Source organism: Balaenoptera ricei, chromosome 6, assembly GCF_028023285.1.
Source record: "Balaenoptera ricei isolate mBalRic1 chromosome 6, mBalRic1.hap2, whole genome shotgun sequence".
Taxonomy (NCBI): domain Eukaryota; kingdom Metazoa; phylum Chordata; class Mammalia; order Artiodactyla; family Balaenopteridae; genus Balaenoptera; species Balaenoptera ricei.
In genome coordinates, this window is record NC_082644.1 from 65,601,830 (window position 1) to 65,626,047 (window position 24,218).

At 37.4% G+C, this 24,218-nt stretch overlaps 1 protein-coding gene across 7 annotated transcripts in view; it reads right to left on the reverse strand.

Annotated features, from left to right (window-relative positions):
- The window catches only part of KDM4C (lysine demethylase 4C), a 423,829-nt gene that overhangs the window by 113,695 nt on the left and 285,916 nt on the right, over positions 1–24,218 (reverse strand). For 5 of the 7 annotated variants that reach the window (XM_059924758.1, XM_059924756.1, XM_059924755.1 and 2 more), the window contains one exon: positions 22,001–22,109. In XM_059924758.1, the coding sequence (XP_059780741.1) occupies positions 22,001–22,109 (109 nt within the window). Of the gene's footprint in view, positions 1–20,711; positions 20,805–22,000; positions 22,110–24,218 lie in introns of those variants that run through there. The other 2 variants (XM_059924761.1, XM_059924762.1) reach the window with 2 other exon arrangements.

Genomic DNA, 24,218 nt, shown 5'->3' on the forward strand with positions numbered 1-24,218 from the left:
TTCTCAACGTCTGTCACCTCAGTTTCCACATCTGTTTTCGAAAACATATATCACCCAGACAGAACTTTGATGAATGAGTGATAGTTGCACCAAAACTCAAAATGTTCAGCTGCTTTGATGTGCTGCCAGAGGGCAGGAGTCAGGCTGAGAGATACAAAGTGGATTCCCCAGGAAACAAGCCTCTGGCCTGTGCTGTGTGGCAGGATTAACTGCTCGACTTCTGAGGGTCCCATTAAAATGCCTCCATGCTACGAGAGGTGACCCCCCCAGGATGTATCAAAACCATTAACTCAATGCACCTTGGAAAGATTTCGATTCCAATCTCAATTTATCAGGCTATAATAGGATATATGTTAGGCTCAATTACAAAAGAAAAGAGAAATTCCAGGGTAGGGAAAGTACACTAGTCAAAAGAAGTACCTTGGGACTTCCCTGGTGGTGCAGTGGTTAAGAATCCGCCTGCCAATGCAGGGGACACGGGTTTGAGGCCTGGTCTGGGAAGATCCCACATGCCGCGGAGCAACTAGGCCCGTGCACCACAACTACTGAGCCTGCGCTCTAAAGCCCGCAAGCCACAACTACTGAGCCCACGTGCCACAACTACTGAAGCCCCTGCGCCTAGAGCCAGTGCTCCACAACAAGAGAAGCCACCGCAATGAGAAGCCTGCACACCGCAACGAAGAGTAGCCCCCGCTCACCACACCTAGAGAAAGCCTGCGCGCAGTGACGAAGACCCAATGCAGCCATGCATACATACATACATAAATAAATGAAACAAAAAGAAGTAGCTTTATCCACACATTAGGGCAACAAACAAAACTTAAAATAACTGAACACAAAGTCCTAAAGTTCCAGGGGAAAATGACAGGTGACATTTTATCTTAGGAAAAAATCCATGGATATTAGACTCCAACAGGAGCTCAGTCTATTGTGTCCCCATCCTGGAGATGATGCTGACTATTCCCATCTACAATGAGAGCATCTTAAACAAGATTTTGGGGGTGGGGTGCCCACACAACTGTCCACTTCCTACTGAACTGCAGTTTTCACAGTGAGCCTTCATTATTATTGTTGGTGTAGTTCTGTGTCTAGATTCCTAGCCTACCCTAAAAAATTCAGTATATTCTAAGTTTCAAAAGTCTAATATGCCAGACATTAATGAATTTTAGTGCAAACAGCAAGGGCTTTAGTGTGATACAGATCAATTTAATCCCAGCTCAACCACTTCCCACATGTACATCTTAAATGAACAGTCCCATATCTCAATTTCCTTAAAACCATCTGCATTTCCAGTAAAAATGGGCTGGAATAATGCTTAGCATAAAAATGTTATGAAAGCAAGAACTTTGGGCTTTTGTCGTTGCTGTTTTTACTGTTTTTCATTTCAGTAGGGTGCCCACAACAGGCATGGCAAAGAGGGGACTGAAATCCTAAACACATGCAGAACTGTTGAGGACCACAAGGGTGATGCACATGGCGGCAGTGGTAGAGCACCCAGTGCAGGGCACACACGTGGTAGATGTCAGTTCCATCCCACAGGCTGTGTTGCTAACTGCACCTTTCCATGAGTGGGGACAAGGGAGGCTTGACTTATTTTAAGAATACTAACAAGACAAATCACTGCCCCCAAGATTTAATTCATCCCCCAAATAAAAAACTTTCAAAAAGACTAAATAAAATATCTAAGAGAAAGGTTATCTCTTTAATTTCTCCAGCAGCTAGCTTATCCATCCTGGTAAGTCAGGTCAAACCAACAGAACAGGTCAGCTGAATCTTCTACTAAAGTATTAAAAAATTCAGCATACACAGAAAGAATTATAACTAACTTCCTACATGCAAAGAGGTATTAAGCTCTGGGATCTTTCTGGGGGGACACTGACAAGACATCTGAATGCAGAGTTGTTTGGCTGACCGTCTGCTCATTCCATATCACGCTCACCCATCACAGCTGGGGTGCTTTCCTCCAGGGTCTGCTTGAGGAGAAAATTGTTTCATATCCCTTCTTTTGCTCAAGAAAGGGGGAATTCTGTTGACCACCTCATATATAAAAAGGAAGGAGACCATCAATCTCAAGGATGCAAATCACCCATTCACCATATATGGTAGAAGATGTTGTCAGAGGTTCTAAGACCTCTGTAAACTCCCAAATTCATGAGAAGCAATAGAGCACATACCTTTCCATGTAGAACATAACATGTGTTCTGACATACAGAGGCGGCAAGGTTGCGTCTATATGTCGACGCTAGATGGTCAGCTAGGCTCACTCACTAATGCCTTAGACAACAGCCACAGAAGTCTCGGCAAAACTACGAACTACAATGATCTGTCCTTTTAAGGTTATTCTCAAATAAATAAAATTACGAAGGGTGGACAGGTGAAACGTTAATGTTGAGTTTAACACAGTGCCTGGCATGCTTCAAAAGAACCAGAATTGTTTTATAATATAAAGGTAATAATCACTTACATGTGGAATCTAAAAAAAATGATACAAATGAACTTATTTACAAAGCAGAAACAGACTCACAGACTTAGAGAACAAACTTATGGTTACCAGGAGGAAAGGGTGGTGGAGGCTGGGTGGTGGGGAGGGATAGACTGGGAGTGTGGGATTGACATGTACACACTGCGGTATTTAAAATAAAATGCCTTTCCATGAAAAAGAAAAAAGAAAAAGAAAATAGAGATAAAAAAGAAATGTATAAAAGCATTTTTAAAAACCAATAAACCTCAAAAAAAATTACTGCAGACTTTTCCAAGACTTGCTCACAAGCATAAAAATAAAGTGGTCAAACCTTAATTGTACATAACTTTCCACAACCAAAGTTTTCATTCTGGTCAAGTTTCAAGAACGGTGGACATAAAAATTGCTTATGCATTAAAAGATTCAGATGTTAGGAAATAAACACAACAATGACATCTTTCTCCGCTCTTATAAAGTGAGTTGCACTACAATCTTTTCATTTGAAGGCAAGATTAGTTTGCAGTTCTGCAGATAGTAAACTCCTATCTAGAGCTGTCTTTTTTAGAAGCTGTCAGTGTTAAAATGCTGCTTCTGGTTAACAAAACCCATGTGCCCACATTACCGTGAGTTAGAGTTCTGAGACACCTGCCACTAGTGGAGTTCATTTAGATGATAGATTTACGTCTCTATGCACCTCTCTGAGGCTTTTAGCTGTCTCTGGCATATCAACTGTTTGTCAAAGCCTTCCAACACATCTGACACCAGGCAAGAGTGAACTGGAGGTTGACGGGCCCTGCAAGGCTAATGGCACTGTGTGAGAATATTTTTACACTTAATTTAAGAATACTTCCCCCACTCTCTTGCAACCTATTTCTCCCAAGGACTTAAATAACCCAGACATCATCTTATACTACTGCACACATTTAAAGTCCTCTGAAATGGAAAACAGAAAAAAATGAAAACCAGATAATATACCTGAACTGTGAAGATGGTTTTCATGGAAAATCCTGCAAACATTTAACTTCTGCACGTCAGTATTTGTTTTCAGCCTTTGGGAAGATCAGAAAGCTACCTGACTCCAAGGTGAATATAACTTAGTAGGAAAGAGCATGGGAGTTGGGTCAGGAGGCCAGGTTTAACATGGCTCTTCAGTTATAATCTATAAAACAAAACCACTTTAAACCTCTGATTTCTCATCTATTAAATAAAAGTTGACCTCATCATTTCATGACAGTTAACTATTGAAACTTATTCAGTGCCAGCCATTGTGCAAATGTAACAAATATCTCATTTAACCCTCAATGAGATAATGATTATTATGATGAAGCAGGAGAAACTAAAATTAATACCTTTCTCAGGACTGATTTTGGCAGTAAGATTTCAGCTATGGAAATAGCAACCTGAGATCAGAACTTTCTGAATGGAGGGAGATTTATGTGAAAAGCCTTTAGAGCGGAAGGCATGGACATCTTTCTGTGGCCTGGGATGGGGGCCGTCATGGACTCCAGTTCTCACTTCCCCAAACACTCCCCTTTCGACTGTCACCCACATTCTTTCCTTTCACTTCCTCTCCTCCCAGTTTTCTTCACCACATTTCCCCTCTCCCCATACCACTGAGCTCTCATTAGCATCCACAGTCAATCTAGTAACATTAAAAATATGGTTTTACAACCCAATCCAAAAATGCGCAGAAGACCTAAACAGACATTTCTCCAAAGGAGACATACAGATGGCCAAGAAGCACATGAAAAGCTGCTCAACATCACTAATTATTAGAGAAATGCAAATCAAAACTACAATGAGGTATCACCTCACACAAGTTAGAATGGGCATCATCAGAAAATCTACAAACAACAAATGCTGGAGAGAGTGTGGAGAAAAGGGAACCCTCTTGCACTGTTGCTGGGAATGTAAATTGATAAAGCCACTATGGAGAACAGTATGGAGGTTCCTTAAAAAACTAAAAATAGAATTACCATATGATCCAGCAATCCCACTACTGGGCATATACCCAGAGAAAACCATAATTCAAAAAGACACACGCACCCCAATGTTCATTGCAGCACTATTTACAATAGCCAGGTCATGGAAGCAACCTAAATGCCCATAGACAGACAAATGGATAAAGATGTGGTACATATATACAATGGAATATTACTCAGCCATAAAAAGGAACAAAATTGAGTCATTTGTTGAGACGTGGATGGATCTAGAGACTGTCATACAGAGTGAAGTTAAGTCAGAAAGAGAAAAACAAATATCGTATATTAATGCATGTATGTGGAACCTAGAAAAATGGTACAGATGAACCAGTTTGCAGGGCAGAAGTTGAGACACAGATGTAGAGAACAAACGTATGGACACCAAGGGGGGAAAACCGCGGTGGGGTGGGGATGGTAGTGTGCTGAATTGGGTGATTGGGATTGACATGTATACACTGATGTGTATAAAACTGATGACTGATAAGAGCCTGCAGTACAAAAAAACAAACAATACTAAACTTTCTTTGGGTTATTTGTATGGAAATATGTTAATATAAATGTTTCAGACATTACATGAAATTTCTAAAAATCTTATATGTTCTGGTATAATGTTATAAGTCATAATTCTAGTTATTACTTTAAAATGTATGTCTCAGAAATAACTAAATTTCCTTGTCAATTGCATTATTATGAACTTTCATCAAATCTTTAACCGTGGTCATTTTTAAGTCTTTTGTCATTTACAGACAGTTCTGGGTGTACTCTGATGCTTTTGCAAAAATGTTCCTATAAAAGGGTTTCATCTTCAAGGAATTCACGGAAAAGACTCTGACAAGTACAGGTTTCTGGTAACTGACTATACTGCTGAACTGAATGAATAAGCATTTTCAGAACTCTAATGGAAAACTGATGAACTCATAAAAGTGCTAACAAAAGATCAACATGAAAAAAAATTAATTACATGGGACTGAGTGAACTGATGAGGATGATTATAATTTTTGTGACTTTCTGTTTGAATAAAAAAAAAAAAATCCCCCAAGGACTCAGAGGCAAATAATATACAAATCAATTTTCACTGCAAAGTAAAGGAGCTGTTACAGTGGAGGATTACTGGACTGAATGTCAATATTATGACATAGTATGAGTGTGTTTCGTGTTTGGTAATTGCAATCATTGTTGCTTTTGTTGTGGTCATCCATTTACAATGCTTGGTGTCAGTTTATTTATCTCTTGTAAAAATAAAATACAGTGTGTGTGTGTGGAAAAAAAAATATGGTTTTTATACTTAACGTTTTAATTGCAATGTAATTAACATGTAATAAAAGTCACCCTTTAATGTGTACACTTCCACAAATTTCGACAAAAGAATACAGTCGCACAACCTCCACCACAACTAAGATATACAACAGTTCCACTAGCACAAAAAATTCCCTTATTCCCTCTGCAGTCAACCTCTCCACCCGGCATGGTCCCTGGCACTAATCTGGATTCTGCCCTCAGAGGTTTATTTTTCACGAGAGTACAATATGAATGGAATTACACAGTATGGAGCCTTTTGAGTCAGGCTTCTTTCACTTAGCATGATGCATTTAAAAGTCAACCATGTTGATGGTATCAGTAGCTTGTTCCTACTGAGAAGTATTACACTATATTGACGTACCATGGTTTGTTAATTCAGTCACCAGCTGAAAAACGTTGGGTTGGAGGCGGAGGGATGGACTGGGAGTTTGGGGTTAATAGATGCAAACTATTACATTTAGAATGGATAAACAAGGTCCCACTGAATAAGCACAGGGAGTCATATCCAATCTCCTGGGATAAACCATAAAGGAAAAGAATATAGAAAAGAATGTATATATGTGTATAACTGAGTCACTGCTGTACAGCAGAAATTAACACAACATTGTAAATCAACTATACTTAATAAAAAAAAAAAGTAAAAATAAATAAAAAAAGAAAAACACTGGGTTGTTTCCAGATTTGGGTGATTATGAACAAGCCACTATAACTCTCACAAATTTTTGTGTGAACATAAATTTTCATTCCTGAGATAAATTCCTAGGAGTGGGATTGCTGGATGGTATGGTAAATTGTATGTGTACCTTAATATGAAACTGCCAGACTGTTTCCAACATGGCTGTACCATTTTGCGTTCCCACCAACAATGAAGGAGGGTTCCAGCTGCTACACATCAGCATTGGTATTGTCAGTTTCATTGATTTTTAACTATTCCACAGATATGTAGTGGCACCACATTGTGGTTTTACTTGCTTTACTTAATGAATAATGTCATCAAGCACTCTGTCCTCTGGTGAAGGGTAAGATCAAATTTTTGCACAGTTTTAACAGAGTTCTTTTACACACGCTATGAACCATATACATTGCTGCTACTTTTGTTTTACCTCCCTTTTAACCGTTTCTGCAGAACCACATTTCCTTGCAATAAAATGACAGCTATAAATGTGATAAGATTACATAGAACTAAAGGCACATATTGTACCAATGTCAATTTCTGGTTTTGATATTGTACTATAGTTATATAACATGTAACCAATGAGGGAAACTGGGTGAAGGGCACACAAGAATCTCTATACTACCTTCACAACTTCCAGCGAATCTGTAATTATTTAAAAATCAAGAGGTTTTTTTAAAAAATTAAACATTTGTGAGCTTTATTGATACTTATTTGTAATATTTTATATATGAGAAAATGTTCCAAGCGATAAAAGTAAACTTTAAAACAAACTTATTATTATTTATTTATTTATTTACATTATTAATAATATTATTAATTAATTATATATTATTGCTTTATTTTCATATCATTGTTACTGTAATGGTATTACTAGGGTAGTGTACTTATAATCACAACAATAAGAAGGAACAATTTATTGAGCAATTACTATGGCCAGGCACTGGGTGAAGTACTCTAGATGCCTTATCTTATTTGATACTCACAACAACAAAAGAAAGTACTATTATTGTGATTCTAATTTTACAAATTGTTACTGAGAAGGCAAAGAGTGAGCAAAGAGCTTCAGATAGAAACTGGGGGGACATAAACATTCAAGAGTCAGACAAAGGAAGAGGAACCTGCAAAGAAGCCTGAGACCAAGAGGCCAAAGAGAGAGAAGGGATATCAAGGACAGCTGTCATGAAAATCAAGGACAGACTTCCAAAGAGGATGACATATTCTCAAGTAATTGGTATGTGGCAGAGCTGAGACATGAACCCAAGTTGTCAGGCCCCAACACTCATATGCTTTATTATTGCATTTAGATGCTTTTACACTTGCAGCAAATGACACACCTGAGGACCACTCAGCACTACCTTTATGCGGTTCAGGTGATTAAGTTCTATTCAAAAAAAAAAAAAAAAAACCAAACAAACTTTAAAAATGCAGCCTGAAAACGTTCTGAGTGACATAAGCAAAGGTGTGTGAAGCGTCATGAATGCCAGTAGGTTCATAATAAGATCAAAGGAAAGGAAAAACATGACTACCCTTAAGAGAGGGTTGATATTTTTATAAAACAGATTTATGTATATGTGTCTGAGTATCATACGTATATATAGTATGCTACTGAAACACTCCCTTAATTATAACACAGTATAAGAAAGCTATATCCTTCCAAGCTGTTTCCTCCATAGAAAAAAGTCAGGGATCATTACTCCAATATGTTAAACATGACCACTTCTGTGGAATGGCATGAGGCTAGAGATGATTTCATTTTGTATTTTATACACTTCAGTTTTAAAAAAAACCTTTATGACAGGCATTGCTTTTATAACTAAAATAACAGGTCTTTGAAAATAAAATTTTAAAATAAGGAACAAGAACCTTATAGGATCTATATATTAAAATTCTAACTTTAAATAAACAAGTCAAAGTTCAATAGTACAGTTTAACCTTATCTGCTGTGGAGATGCCCTGCGCCTTATATGTTTCAGGCTGATAACCTGAACTCTGAGCTTGGCCTGTCATTTTCTTGGAACGTCTCTGAGAGAAATGGAATGTGATTAAGACAAACGCATCACGCTTGCTTGTTTGCTTTCCCCAGTGCAGGTGGGCTGTCACCCTCTGCACAAACAGCAAGCTGAGGTTAAAAGGCTGTCATGTCTTATCTATGCAGGATGTACATTGCGACAGTGCCATAGCTGCGGGGCAGGGCTACCAAATCAGTGTGTGGCGAAGAGCACAGAAGCAGTAATGCTGTCACAGACAGGAAAGGGAGACTCAATAGTTCTAAGGCTATCACTAAGATAAAGGGAATTTTGAAATTAAATGGTGATTGCCCCTGTCAAAATGAGGAGGCTGAAAATGCACATATATTAGCTGCTGGGCCTGCCAGGAAAAGCAGTGATTTTCCTGTTGCTGGCTTCTTCATCTTCTAATTATGAAAAGGGATTCTTAAAGAAACGGTACCTGAGAATTAGAAGTATTTAAATTTGATTGCTGTTTCTAAAAACATTTGGGTCACTGATCTCCCCCTTAGTTCTAAGTTGACCTGCCAACTAAAATGTTCTGTAATGCTACATTATTATTTGAAAAATGTTTATGAATTGCTTTGAGAAACATAAGAAAAGGATAATACCAGAGGATAATTTTCTCTGGACAGCCTCTTCCTTGAGAAATTTTACAGCAAATTTCTGCAGCAGTATGAGTTTATACCTTTTATTGTGCATTATAAAAGAAGTAATAACAACAACACAATAACTCAATTCTTTAAAGAAAAAAAATCCAAGACGTGGTATTTGAAACAGTACATATTATGAAGAATGTTTCATTATTATGAATGTTTCATTATTCATAAGATATTTCATTTTGTTGTAAGCTATGAATAATTTGAAATTTTATGTTAACAATATACCACCATTTAAGATTTTTTGTTTTTTGAAGATGCTTATTATTATTTATAAAATGATATCAAACTAATTTCATAGTATCTGAAAAAATGTTTTCTTTTGATATTTTAACCTATTTGTTAGAAATTATCTACACTAGATAAATACCCTGACATTAGGAGACAGAAATGCTTATTATACCTCTCTGTGAAGAAATGCCTTAGAAGAATGCTTTAATCTAGCCCTTCCTGTCTGCCTTCCAAAACAACCAAAAACACAAATGACATTCTTGGAAGATCTGTATCTAAATTCTTCCAGAATATAAACCTCACAAGAGGGATGACCCTGTACACCTAATGCCACTTGTCACCAGGCACCAAACACTATGATCACCTCCATAAGTCTTTACTGAATAAAAAGATTGATAAATGAAAGAAGTGCTCTTTATTCCGCAAGTTTCCTCAAAACCTTTAAAATGACGACAAGTTGGAATCCCCAAATGAACCAATGAAAGATGATTTTATGACATTTCAAGTATATGTTTTGTGGTAGAAATTACTCTAAGTAGATCCCCACAATTGTAAAGAAAGCTGTTACTCATTCAGTGCCCCTGCATCAACAGCTGTCAAATATAAAGCTGTGACATCATTATAGCCGGGAAAAGACAACTGAATAGATCTGTGGATCGTGATTTGTTTTTTGGGGTTTTTTTTAAGTACAGTGGCTGACTTATTACATTTCACACCACTTAAGAGTTTTTAGAATTAAATATGGGTCAACAACCACTAAACACAAGTGACACTCATTGAAATAAATCATACCAAATGGCCAGCATATTATAAGCTGCTATGACACTACCACTGCTTTCATAAATAAAAAATGAGAATTAAACTTTCATAGTTAAATATTTCACCAGACTAGATTGCAAATTTTGACACAGCCAATTTATCACTGTAAAAATCAGATGAGGCTCAGTCGGCTCTGGTCAGAAAGCTCATTAGTCTATTAAAATTATACCTTTGCCAGGATGTCATGATTCTTTTACTGAAAAATATCTGCCATTTATTGAAAAGACTTTGCAATTTTTTTGCTTTGTCCAAAGAAAATAAGTGCTTAAAATTGATGAATTTTAAAAATCAATTATGAACAGATGGCTCTAAGAAAAAAATCTTGAAAGTTTTAATTAACCTTAAGCACTATTGCTACAACAAAGTGGTCAATTTGACTATTTTTTCCATTTATTTAAAGTAAAATATGTTATTACTAAAGAAAGGTGGAATGCATTTTATATTCTGAACAGAAAAAAAAAAATCTATGATTTAAAATTTGATCCTAAAGGCAGTTTTATCTCAAAAATTATTAGTGAAAAGATGCTTTTAAACTAAAATTCAACTGAAATTAAAAGGAAAGGCCATTCTGAAATGAACACCTCCTCATGAGTCTGTGCAAACCCTCGTGATTCTTACTGCAAATCCCCTTTCCCCTGTGGCCACTCATCCTGGCAATGATAGCCCCACGTAGGCTGTGTTTTTACTGGTTGCAGGACACATTTATCTTTCATGAGAACCTTGGACTTTCCTTCTTGCTCATTTTTTTGCAAATCAAACTATTCCATTTCTATAGGTTTAGTTTCCATTTTCAATGTTCTTCATTTCTTTTGCTCTGAGAGAAGACAGAAATGAAACTCCCAAGGCTAACGCTGTTTACCTGATTATTACACTTCAGAAAGAGTACAGAGGGGCAGATACAATATTATCACGAACCAAATTCACATCCATACAAAGCACAGTTGCTCACTGTTCCTGAATTTCTGACCAGTAACAGTTACTGAACTTCATATGTTTCTAGTCCTAACAACCTAAAAGCAGCTGGTAAATAGCTACATACCCATGAGAAGTAGAATTCTGGCACATGTTTCCCCTGTGCTACACCCAGCTGGACTACAAGGACCTCAAATTAAGGATGTCCAGGTGTACTTCCCCCTCAACCCAGTCCCCTTCCAGCAATGACAAGCCCTGCGCATGGCATGACCAGTCCCCCAGCTGCTTATGCCAGAACCCCAGCTCTCCCCACACCTAGTCCAAGCCAACCCCGCCTATGATCAGTTCACTGATCTCCATCCCAGGTTCACGCCAAAATCATCTTTCACATGATTACTGAAACTGGCCTCTCTGGCTCCAGTCCTACCCTCTTGAATACATTCTCCCCACCAGAAGCACAACACCCTTCTGAAACACAAATCTGACCATATTATTCCACTTCTTAATGGGCATTAAAGGTTCTTCCACCTGTTTGGGATAAAGTACAAAGTCCTCTAGAATGGCACTGTCCAGTAGAAATAAAATGCAAGTCACATGTGCAACTTTTAATTTTTTTAGGAGACACCTGTGCCACAGGTGAGGAAGGGGAGAATAGGGAGTTACTGTTCAATGAGTACAGAGCTTCTGTTTGGAAAGATAAAAAAGTTCTGGAGATAGAGGGGCATGATGGTTGCACAACAATGTGAATATACTTAATGCCACTGTACACCATGGAACTGCACACCTAAAAATAACTAAAATGATACATTTTATGTTAAGTATACATAATTGCAATAAAAAAGACATGTGAAATTGATTTTAATAATACATCAATACGTCTTAACAAATCCAAAACATTATCATTTTGACATGTAACCAATATAAAAATTATTAATGAGATAGTTCACATTCTTTTTTTTTTCATAGTAAGTCTTTGAAATCTGCTGTGTATTTATACCTACAATGTATCTCAATTTGGACGCTCAATTTTCAAGGGTGTTTGAAATGTAAAATGTGGACCTACCAAAACTACAGTTGTACTTCATGTGTTTATGCTGCTTCCGTTTTTTAACTTAGCTTACTGAAATTAAATAAAATCCGAAGTTCAGCTCTTCAGTAACACTAACCACATCCCAAGTGCTCAGCAGCCGTCAGTGGCCAGAGGCTGCCGTACTGGACAGCACGGTGCTACATCATCTGAGGCTTCCCCTTCTCAAGACTCATCTCTCCCTCCTCATACCTCATGCTCCAGCTCTGCTGAAATTTCATTTCCTAGACCTTACGGTTCCCGCCCGCTTCCAGGATGCCGAACATCCTGTTCCTGGTCCTGACCGCTCCTCCAGCGCCCTCTTCTCATCCTTCAGGTCTCAGATGAGGCGTTATTAGGCACTGCTTCTTCCAGGAAGCTTTTCTACACCCCTTTACTGCCCTCAAACCCCAAACTGAGTAAGATCCTCCACTGCATTCTGGATTTTTACTACAGTAGAACTTTTCATGCTGCTTTGTAGCTGCTTATCTAATTTTCAATAACTTCCATTATTCTGTAATATCTATAAAAGCAGAAATGACATACATCTATCACCTAACCACACAGCAAGTCCTAAGGAAATACTTACTGAGCAAATGGATGAACAAATGAGATAGCACAAAGAACCTACTCCCTCCTTATAAATATTTATCCACTCCAATCCTAATTGGCCAAAAGGCAGTTTACAGAGATTTATGCAGCAAGGGGTTGCGCCATTCGCCGAGGATGCATTGCATCATTGCATCATGTCATCCTCACAACCACCCCGGTTTACAGATGAGGTTCTGAAAGGTTAAGCTGCATGGCCAAGGTTGCTTAAGTGGTGGACGCAGGACTCCAACAGTCTTAGTCCAGAGCCTGCACACTCGATCTCAATGTAGCAGAGACTTAGAATTCATGACCCAAAGGGCAATACAGATGAATGCACAGAACCCTTGATATTTAAATCAATAAATGCAAACTGGGCTGGTACCTGTATCTATGAGTTCATCTTAGAAAATGACATCACTAAATTGTGGGGACATGCCTAAAATATACCACACTGACTTACATTAAATTAATTACAAGTATGAAAAGATTGTCACTTTATATATAACCTTTTTGTTGATTTTTAAAAGCCGCTTCTAAGGGAATAAATAATTTATACTAAAATGTTAGAAAAATAAATAATTATGGACCCACTGTCTTACAATAATGACTGTACCTTTCAAAAACTATAACCTCTCTGCTGTCAATCACTGTTGACCAAGCAAAACCCTATGGATTGTTTAGAGCCATCTAGCAGCTGTCTCGGTTTGGCAAGCATTTGTTGGTATTGACTCAGTCGATGTTGGAATGAAAGGGGTGACCCCACCTCTGGAACCCCGACCCCAACTCACTCAATTAAAAGATCCATCAGTAATCACTACTCAGACAAGATCAGACAAAAATGGACCATTCAGCAATGTAAGCTAAAAAACGAGATGACTCTCATACTATACTCTTTAATCATGAATTATCTGAAGTTCTACTTATCTATTTAATAATGTTTTTAAAATTAGTCCTCAGGAAAAATGAGTTCAAAACTAAAAAATTTAAAGGCTCCAATCAATTTCCTTTCGCCTCACAGTTTTCTTTCATCAGATAAAGAAAAATCCATAGTAACAAGATAATATTTCATGCATTTACACATTTTCTCCTATAGACATCTACAGCCTTCAGAAAGTATATTATTTGTAGTCATGCCCATCTGACATTTTCCATTTTACTCAGAAGATTTTATGGTTTGGTATTACAGCAATATACAAATTTGACAGCTTGCAATAGGATCTAGTCCCTGTAGCAAATCATTCTGACAGTAAAGTACTATACAGCTACTAATGTACTTTTTTTTTTACACCACACTCATTTAAAAATCTTACAAAGTTGGGGACATGTGTATGTTGAAATCCTGAAGAATGTTCTTAATGATATAATAAATTTTATACTGAGCATATGAAATAATAGGACCCTACACACCACGATTCTGTCATTTGTGGTGTCACTTATTCCCCCTTCAGTAGCTCACTATTACAAGCAAATTTTCCCTCAACTGCATTTAACCAATAAACTTGCTCATCATTGTCAACGTTTATTATTTTCTTAGAATTCCTCTTTGTCTTTAAAAATAACTGAAGACGTGAATAAATCAGTACATGAGCTAATGTGGAACATAATGACTTCCGATTGCCTTTACAACTCTACTTTTTTTTCTTTTAAAGTGATGAAGGATAATCAGTATGTCTTTGCATCTCCCAAACTGCAGTAACAGAGGCTCTGTCAAATACGACCATGATTTCCTCTAGAAAGAAAGCGAAGCTGCTCTCCAACGTTGCTGTATCTTCAACTAAATAGGACTCAGAGTGATCTTACAGCATGAGAGGCAGACCCCATCTCTATCTCTCAGTAATTCTATTTTTAGTATTCAATGCATCTGATAACATAAGCCAGTTAGCAAGGGATCAAGTGCCTTCCTTTAAGAAATAGGAAGGCTGAATGTATTTTCTTCCCCTTGATTCAGCTCTTCAGATGGAATACCACAGTGAAATCACTCTATTCTCAGAATTGATGTACCTTTCAAAACTATAATCTTTGGCTTTCAAGTTCACTATTATTTGCCTTCAGGTACAAATTTTAAAGTGTATAGAGGCTTCTAAGCAGAATAGTTGGCCTCAGCCAGGTACTGAAAGGCTTGTAGCTCAGTCATCATTGCAGTGTAAATTCCTTTTCAAAATAATGTTCTTCGCTCGGAGAACACTTGTGCCTGTGCTTGGTTCACTTGTCAAATACAAATCGGAGGTCATCAAATGCCTGGGGGCAACTTCGGCTATTCCAAAAATCATTTCTCCCTCTATTTTGTTGCAGAAATAGGATTTCAAATGTAAAATCCTAGGAATGTCTGCAGACACAGAAATCAGAGGTACCCTCCATGCCACTGTGAGGAAGGTGTGTGGTCAACGAACACCACCAAGTTCTTTATGCACTGACAGCAAGCAAGATAGACGTCATTTGCTTTGATATGTACAGTTTAATATGTAAATATTCTCACAACACTTCTATTTGAGAACTTTCTCTCCAAAAGGGAAGACTGTTTAAACTAATGGTTGCATTTTGGGTCTGCTGCAATTTTCCAAGATTTCTTATAATCCACAAACTTGCCTTGTTGTTTCATTTCTATAAATTCCATAGATATTTAATTAATTTAATCTTCAAGAAGTGATGAATGTATGTAATAGACATTCACGGCTAAATATCTAACAAATACCAGAATTTCATGCTGACTTACTCCTTTTTCTGGAGTTGTTTTTTTTTTAATGTTCTTCTCTTAAATTTTATAATCATATCTAAAGACTGGTGATCTGCTTCCTGACGATACTGCTGTCTTCTGTGTGATCATATTATAAAAGCATTGTCCTCTCAAAATTCCTGTTTTAATTCTTCCTGAAAGTTTTTGCCGTCTTTTTTTCTATTACAAAAAAATTTTTAAAAGACATTCTAATTTCATGTGTGTTTTATATCTCTCTACTTCCTTTTTTGCTGTTATCATTTTTGCACAATTTTGCTTCTCTTCCAGAGATTCAATTATGACCATGACCAACCAATCATATTAGTAGAGAAAACAAGACAGAAAGAAATAAGAAAAGGAAATGATTGAGTACATTTTAAAATCTATACCACATGGGGGCGATTTTTTCTTTTCGTCCTCAGGCATACCAATCATCTGTGATTTCAAACAAGCCCCAAGACTGGCTATCCCTGAGCACACCACTCAAGTGGGGAGTAGGAGATGTCCCCGGCATCCTCCTCATTCTTTTTCTTACCAGGTGCCAAAGCTCTGATGTTCTCTGGATGAGCAGAGAAGGTACCAGAGGACATGGGGAAGGGGTTGGGGATGACAGGACTCGCCACAAGTATAATTTTTTCCAAACTGAAAAGTTATTCAGAGGCAAAGAAATTCATTCTAAATGAGTAGATAAGAAAAATACTAGGTAATCTAGAACCTGCATTAATAATCAGAAGAATGCTTAAACTGACAGAGAAAATGGTTCTCCCTTTTGAACATGGCTTTGGATACAAAGCCTATTCAGGTAACTTTCAGCCATTTCCTTCCTGTTAAAGGATGGTTCTGCTTAATAACCTGGTGCTTTTAATTTTTTTTTAATTAATTAATTTATTGTTTGGCTGTGTTGGGTCTTCACTGCTGTGCGCGGGCTTTCTCTAGTTGCGGCGAGCAGGGGCTACTCTTCATTGCGGTGCACGGGCTTCTCATTGTGGTGGCTTCTCTTGTTGCGGACCAGGGGCTCTAGGCGTGTGGGATTCAGTAGTTGTGGCACCCGGGCTCAGTTGTAGTGGCTCGCGGGCTTAGGTGCTCCACGGCATGTGGGATCTTCCCGGACCAGGGCTCGAACCCATGTCCCCTGCATTGGCAGGCGGATTCTTAACCACTGCACCACCAGGGAAGTCTACCTGGTGCTTTTAGATAGCAACCTCTAGCATTTTTAAGATGCAGCAGAAATTACTTTATTAACCCCTGAGATAATTATTCTACACAAAAGCAAAATATTGTTAAAGAAAGAAAAGAACAAACTAATTGGATAAATACCACTATAGCCAAATATATTTTTGCAGTATTTAGTTTAAAAATAATGAATTTTATTAAAGTATTTTAAATTAACAGCCACATAAATAAAATAAAATACAATGTCTTGAAAATAACTCCAGTGGCATCATTGATGTCCATTTAATTATCTGATGAGTAGAGGCCACACCTATGATAATAGCAAACAAGGTGGCTGGATGAGATAAAGGTTCTTCACAAAGCACACACTATTTTAGGATCAACATTGAAGAGCACTGAAAGAGTTGTTTTCCATTTGCTGTCTCTTTTTTTCAATGGTCATTATAAGAGGAAAAATCTGCTAAAGCAAACAAATCCTTTCTTACATCCTCTACAAACATCTTCTTACACAAATAATTGCACAGAGGAGTATTTCAAAAGCTGCAAGTTGAACCTATGAATAAATAAAAGGCTAACAACAATATTACCAAAATACTCAAATACCTCTGCATAAACTCCAGTATTCCATATCCTAGAAAGACCGCTAATAATAATAAGCATTTTTTATATACAGCTTTCATACTTCAGAAGACATTTTAAACTCATGTTTGCCATAAACTAGCTGTCCTTTAAGACTCTTGCAGTTACTAGCTTTTACTAGTGTTGCTTATTACTTATACAGAAAAACACTAACTTGCCCCAAGGGAAAGCAGCTCTTTTTTATATGGCTAAATCAAAACCTGAACTAAAAAAAACTGCCCTCTGGAATTCAGCACTTTGAATGCACATCAGCAAGCAGCACTTTCTGCTCTGCCGTCATCCCTTGGGCTAGAGCAACCCAGTATGCATCACATCTCACACACATGCACCCTCTACCATTGGGGCCAGGCTCCGATTAGGCACTTGCTAAAGGAGGTGATTTAAGGGCAACTGGATGAGAAACTGGTACAGCAGCACCACCTGGTGGGCACTGGAGAGAGGCTCAGATTTCCCTTGCTACTGCTTCAGTCAGGTCACTCCAGTTTTCAATCCCCAACTGACCAGAGGTTCCAAGACCAGAACTCTCAGACAACAGGGCAAGGGCTGCAGGGGTGTTCAGAGGCTCTCCAAATTACTGCCCGGCGCTATGGCCTAATCATATGTCCCCCGTGACGCAGATAAGGTAACTAATGCCTTGCTTTAAAGCAGCACGCACAGAGATGTGCATGAATTTACCACTGTGACCTTTAAAGGGTTTTGCCTTAAAAAAACAAGTCATTTGGTATTGTCTGATCAAACCCTTCAGCCACAATAATTTTAAGCCAGAAGCACAAATAATAAGTAACAATTTGCTGCCTTTTATTCATTTCATGAATACTTACTCAGTAACTACCACATGTGTACACATACACATTACAGAACTGTAAGTCTTTATGATATTTGATTAGTAATCAAGGTTGTTCAATTTCTATAAAAACAGGTAATGTTAAAATACTAAATCAGATTATAAAATTAATAATTGTACAGTAGCAAATATACACACAGGTTGCCAAATTTTATTGCTTTATTCACAAATAAGAAATTCAAACAATTTGCCAAAAAAAATCCCTAGGAATGTTTTTAAAAGCAATTAAGAACTTCCATTCTCTCAGTCTCCAACTTACTTCTTTCAACCAAGATATTATCTTTCTGAAAATGACAAAAATGAAAATTTTCTCCTTATGTTTATGTCTTCCCTGTAGACCAGTGGGTTCTCAAATGGGGGTGATTTTACCCCCCAAGGGATATCTGGCATTGGCTACTTTTTTCCAGTTTTATTGAGAAATAATTGACATGCATCTCTGTATAAGTTTAAGGCACAGAGCATGATGGTTTGATTTACACATACTGTGAAATGATTACCACTGTATGTCCAGCTAACATCCATCTTCTCATATAGATACAACAAAAAGAAATAAAAAAAGAAAAAAGGAAAAAAAGTTACCCTTCTGATGAGAACTCATAGGATTTACTCTCTTGGGAACTTTCCTACATATCCCATAGCAGTCTCAGCTATATTCATGATGTTGTCATTACAGCCCTAGTGCTTATCTTATAACTAGAAATTTATACCTTTTGGTATTGCCTGTTTGGTCAGGGATGCTGGAATCTATGATACACATGACAGTCACCCACAACAAACAACTTGTCTAAAAGGTCAAGAGGGCCAAAGTTGAGAAAGCCCAGTCTAGACTATAAGATGCTAGAAGACAGAAACAATGTCTTACTCAAAAATGTACACTAAGTATTTGGCGAGGTAAGGTAATAACTGTTTGGTGAAATACATTGATACTGACATCTAAATCTTATATTCCCCGCCCCCCCATATCTGTGTAAATAAGAAGGTGGGTGAACAACCTAGCATCTAGAAAAGAGTTGGCTACAGCTCCAGAAAAAAGACTGAAACTGACACTAGGAGACACACATACATCCACTAAATAGACATAGTAAAATAATCCATCTAGACTTAGGTTGGACTGGATGAAATACCACAAAACTACCGCTCTGACTTCTAGCTGGATGTGCACTTATTAGCTTAATTAAACTTCAAAAGAATGCTGATGTTAGGAACACTTGATTATATGTTCAGGGCAGAGCATCCTACTTCCTGGAAAGGTGCATTCCACCCACCCCACACACAAGTGATCATTTATAAATTCTGTTATTCAGAGCCAGCCTGAGTCCAATCACCAAGAGACAGTGAGCAAGGCTGGGGCACAGATGCCATACTACAGGAGATGTAACAGAGTCATGGTGCTTTCTTGAGGATTTCTGGTGAAAAAGTCACCCACGCTTCTTTCTGGCCATTGTCCCCTTTCAAACTATCACAGTATTTTTGAGTGATTTATTTTTCCCTCCCAAAATGAAGTTTCCCCTTGTATTTTCCCACTTAAGATAACCACTTTGAGCATTCTGATAAACATCATTCCAAAAAACTCGCCATGCGTATAAAATTATATTAAAAACAGAAAAAAAATCTGATCTACAGCCTGCTGTTTTCACTCAAATATGTGTCATGAATACCTGTATGCCAATAAAGAGCTCTCCATTGTCATTTGAAATAGAGTTTAGGTGATCTGAAATTCAGTCAAGACATATTCTTTTAAAGGTGCCAATTGTTTAAGGACGGAAAACCTTCTATAAAGAATATGTAACATGCACAATCAAGGTGGCAACCTTTTACCACTTTCGGATGCAACCATCAGATTTCAGATTTCTGAAATACAGCAAATACAATTTGCTGACTGGCACGGAAATGATCCATGCTGCCCCTCCCTGCTGTTCCCTTAAAACCCCTTTGAGACTGGTGTGAGTGACGGCAGGTCACTAAGGAGGCATTTGTGGACAAGAGAAGCCAAGCACATAGGTCCTTAAAGGGAAGCATCAAGAGCAATGACCACTATTCCAAGGGGCATTAAACTGAAAACAGAAATCATCTTTCAGAAGAGAGAACCAAAGGTGGTTGTCAAATGTAGTGTTTGAATTTTTGCAAATATATATTACTTGTAAATCAGAAAAATATTAAAATGTAAGACATTTGTTAGTATTTGTCACACTAAGCATTAAATGTTGTAGCATGTCATGAACTCAACATTTTTCTTTATAACCTGCCCTACAGTCCTAATTCTGGCAAATGTTTTTGTTTCTTTTTGGTGGTTTTTTTTTCCCCAATGAAAAATATTTTTATTAGTTTTAATGGAAAAAACGAATGCATTTTGTTCCAATCATAAAGGCCCAGACAATATTCACAGATAGAATATGTATCAATTGAATAATGAAAACAAGTTTATGTAAGTAAACAGCAATAGTTGAAAAGCAGTTTGCGCATAAAATGTAATGTGATATAAGGTTTATTGTATTCATTCTTTTTTCTTCTTTCTGCACCAATTTTTACACAACTTTTCACCCTTTTGAGTGTTACGGTTTTTGCACTCAGAATGCACTTATAAACAAAGTAACAGCACAGTAAAACGAAAGAAAGGGCAAAATAAAGGCTAAACATGAGATTTCTTGAAAGCAAGTAGAAACAGCAGTCTGAAGAGTCACCGAAGATGACTTCTGCCTCTCTCTCGTGTCAGTGTTTGTTTTCTTTTTTAAACTGGTGAACAAGATATAAGATTTCAAACTTTTTCCTATGGAAGTCCATGAGCTGAACAACCTTACTCTCTTCTGATAGTCACTATGAGCTTTAAAGGGACCACTGAAATGGCCCAATCATTTCCATCTCATTCACAAAACTTCCATTACCACACCCTGAGCATCCTTGATCCCACCACTCATATCTGCCAACAGCAATCATCAGGCCCATAAAGGGCCACATATTTTCTAGCTATGTGAAATTCCTGATGGAGCTATAGTGGAACATAAGTGTTCACTGAAAGACAGCAGAATAGATTCTAAGTTCCTGAGACAGAAGTCCAGAGACAAAGCACCCAGCTCCCCAGTGGGGGAGAGACGACTAATAACAAAGCAAGTAACACTCGGGTAAAGCGTTACAGCTCAGCCTCTGAAATAGTGGAAAGACCCCAAGTTAGACGTAACAAGGGCTGAAGAAACTGTAGGGTATTAAGTCCACTTGTAAGACAGGCTTCAGTATTTTAAGGTCAGGCAATTTAACTTTAGGGAAAATTCTCATTAACTATGAAATATAAGGGCCTAAGCTAATGATCTGTTGGCTCACAATTTAACAGAACTCCAAGGTTACCTCAATCTTGAGGATGTTAAAGGCCTAACTTTTCAATGAAAAAAATACTCTTAACAAAGAGAAACAATGGAAAATAACCAGCCAGAGAGTTTGGCAAATTAAATGACTTGTCTCTATTCGTGGGAAAATCCCTTCGGAATAATTAAAGTTTTTGCATTTCTCTGCAAGTCTCTTCTTGGTGAAGAGATGACGAAATAGGTTAGATGCATTTTGCCAAGTCAAGGCCAACCAAAAAGAGGCAAGAGAGAGAAAAACTAAGCAATTCAAATAGACATAGTTGGATAGCTCGGTTCAGTTCTAACAAACTTCACCGTTTAGCCTATAGTTTGAAAATTGACATTAATCCAGGAAATGCAGTATTCCTTTGCCTCACTGAAAACAGAAGCTGAAGAAAGTTACAGGCATACTTAAAATATAACAGGAAAAGAGTGCGTACAGATAAGTAAATTTAGGCTAAAGGGAAAAAAAAGGTAGAATGAAACAATGAAGCTAAGAAAAAAATTACCTTGGAGTGCGTGCATAAATAGAAATATTCAGAACATGAAATTAACACTAATTTATGAGGGGAAAAAAAAAGCTTTGCCACTCACCAATTTTAACCTCTGTAAAGGTATTCTGCCTACATCTATCTGTGTCCTTTCTGGAACATTAGTGAATCGGACTTCTGGGACTGCAACGGCGCACATGACATGGGCCCACCTACAGGAAAGGAGACATAAATGTAAACAACCGTTCCCTAAACTTATGTATCCCATACTTCAACCAGAGGATGGCAATTCTCTCGGATGGGAAACACACAGATGAGAAAGAAAGCCCAAAGCCTATATCCATCACAGATTCTTTGAATTTTAAACCTACTGGATGATACCTGGGTAGATTCAGTACCACACCTGCCCACAACTGTGACATGAAGAACTAGGTGAAAACCAAAGAACACTATCATTTTATTTTTCTACACGTGACCTGCAAAATACTGAAATGTAGGTCTGCTATTTCATTTGATTCTGAAATATAGAGGTGTTTAATGTACTTAAGCTAATTATAATTAGTATGTGGCAAAAGATTAGTTCAATTAATAAAAGGTATAAACCGGGTATACCACATAATCTTTTTTACATAATACAAATATCATGAAGCAAACTAGAACAAATAGCAAAAGTTTTCTAACAGAATTAATACCGATTAAGTCTTTAATTAAATTGTTTCTTATTGCAATCCTACTATAATCAAAGGAACCAAGAGATAAGGAGAAATGAAATTTAGCTTGTTCCCTTGTTTCCTACTAAAAACCTAGAATATCTCCTTTCAAGTTCTGAATTACTCCAGAAAAATGACAACGTCCTCATTAACACTATTAAGTCTCTCATAAATCTTATGCCTCAAATAAATATAGAGACTCTTGAGGTTTAAAGAGATTTTGAAAGAATTATTGAATTTGTCAACCTATTTTTAAGTCAAAGCATATTATTTCACTCTAAATATAAGACTCCATCCTGCCTTTAAAGACCACAGGGACAGAGGGTGAGTGTCAACCCCATCAGGGCATTCTTTCGTATCTAAATAAATACTATACTTCTATAGCACACACTACTTCTTTGTGTCCTGCCCAAAGGAAGGAAGAGAAGTTCTTGTCACCTCTGTCTTTACAGGAACTGCCTAAGTCATCTCGCAGTCTGCATAACCCGTGTAACATCCTAGAACTAGTCAATAGTTTTTAGCATCGTGCCAATGACATTAACTAAGACTGTGAGAGATGAACATCCAAAATTAAGCAAATATACAGCTTCTTAGACTAAACTTTATCAATGTAGGAATAAGTGCCTTCACTCTTCCTTATAAACAATCAGAAACATGCACATGCACATAATTATGCCAACTCCATCATTACATGACAGGACATGACATTATTCCAAGGGTACCAACTCCAGTGCCCATGGGGCCAGGCAAGATGTAACCAAATACACACATACTGGTAAATCATGGTAACCCGAGGAGCGCCTGCCCCATTTAGGCCAGGTTCTCATCCTAGCTTGTTATTGTCATATAGAGATACACAATCATTTATTAAGTAAAGATGAACATCTGGATTTTTATATAAAATCTCTCAACTTTTAAATTTTGAATTAAATTCATAAAATGGTGTGTCAGTCAAATAAAACATATCTTGGGGCTGGATCTGGCTCTCAAGTACCATAATACAACCTATACCTAAACCATTTCTACATGTTTCTATTTCCACAGGAACCTATAATTTGCTTTGGCCCCATTTTAAATATTTAAATCGGGTCATAAAAATAAAATTCACACAAAAATATATTTCAACAACTGCCATAGAAACAAGACTTTCTTTTATGTTCACTTATGACTCTCTTCATAGTCTCCAACTGTCCCCTTTAAATTGCAAAATCAATCTTTTCTCCCTGTGTTTCTATTTTAGAATACACACTTTCTTGTTAATTTGCTGGTGTTAAAAGTAAATGGTTTTATTCTAATAGTATGATTAGAATTGATTTTATTTACCTGAAGATAACAGATTTCACTGTTTTCAGGCATATTCTGTTTTTATTACAATGAAAGCATTCATCATGTTAAACACAAGGATTCCAAAGGCACCTAGAGGATATGGGCTCTCTTCAAGCTCTGTTAGTGAAAGAGGGGTTATTCCTCATGATGTCAAAGACACAGAACAGAAGCTGACTTAGAACACCTTTGCCCAGCAGAGGTGAACGTGCTGTCAGTAATGGTTTCTGGAGACATGCACAGAAGCCCCACCTCAGACGTAAACAGCAAAAGCTGTGGAACAACGTG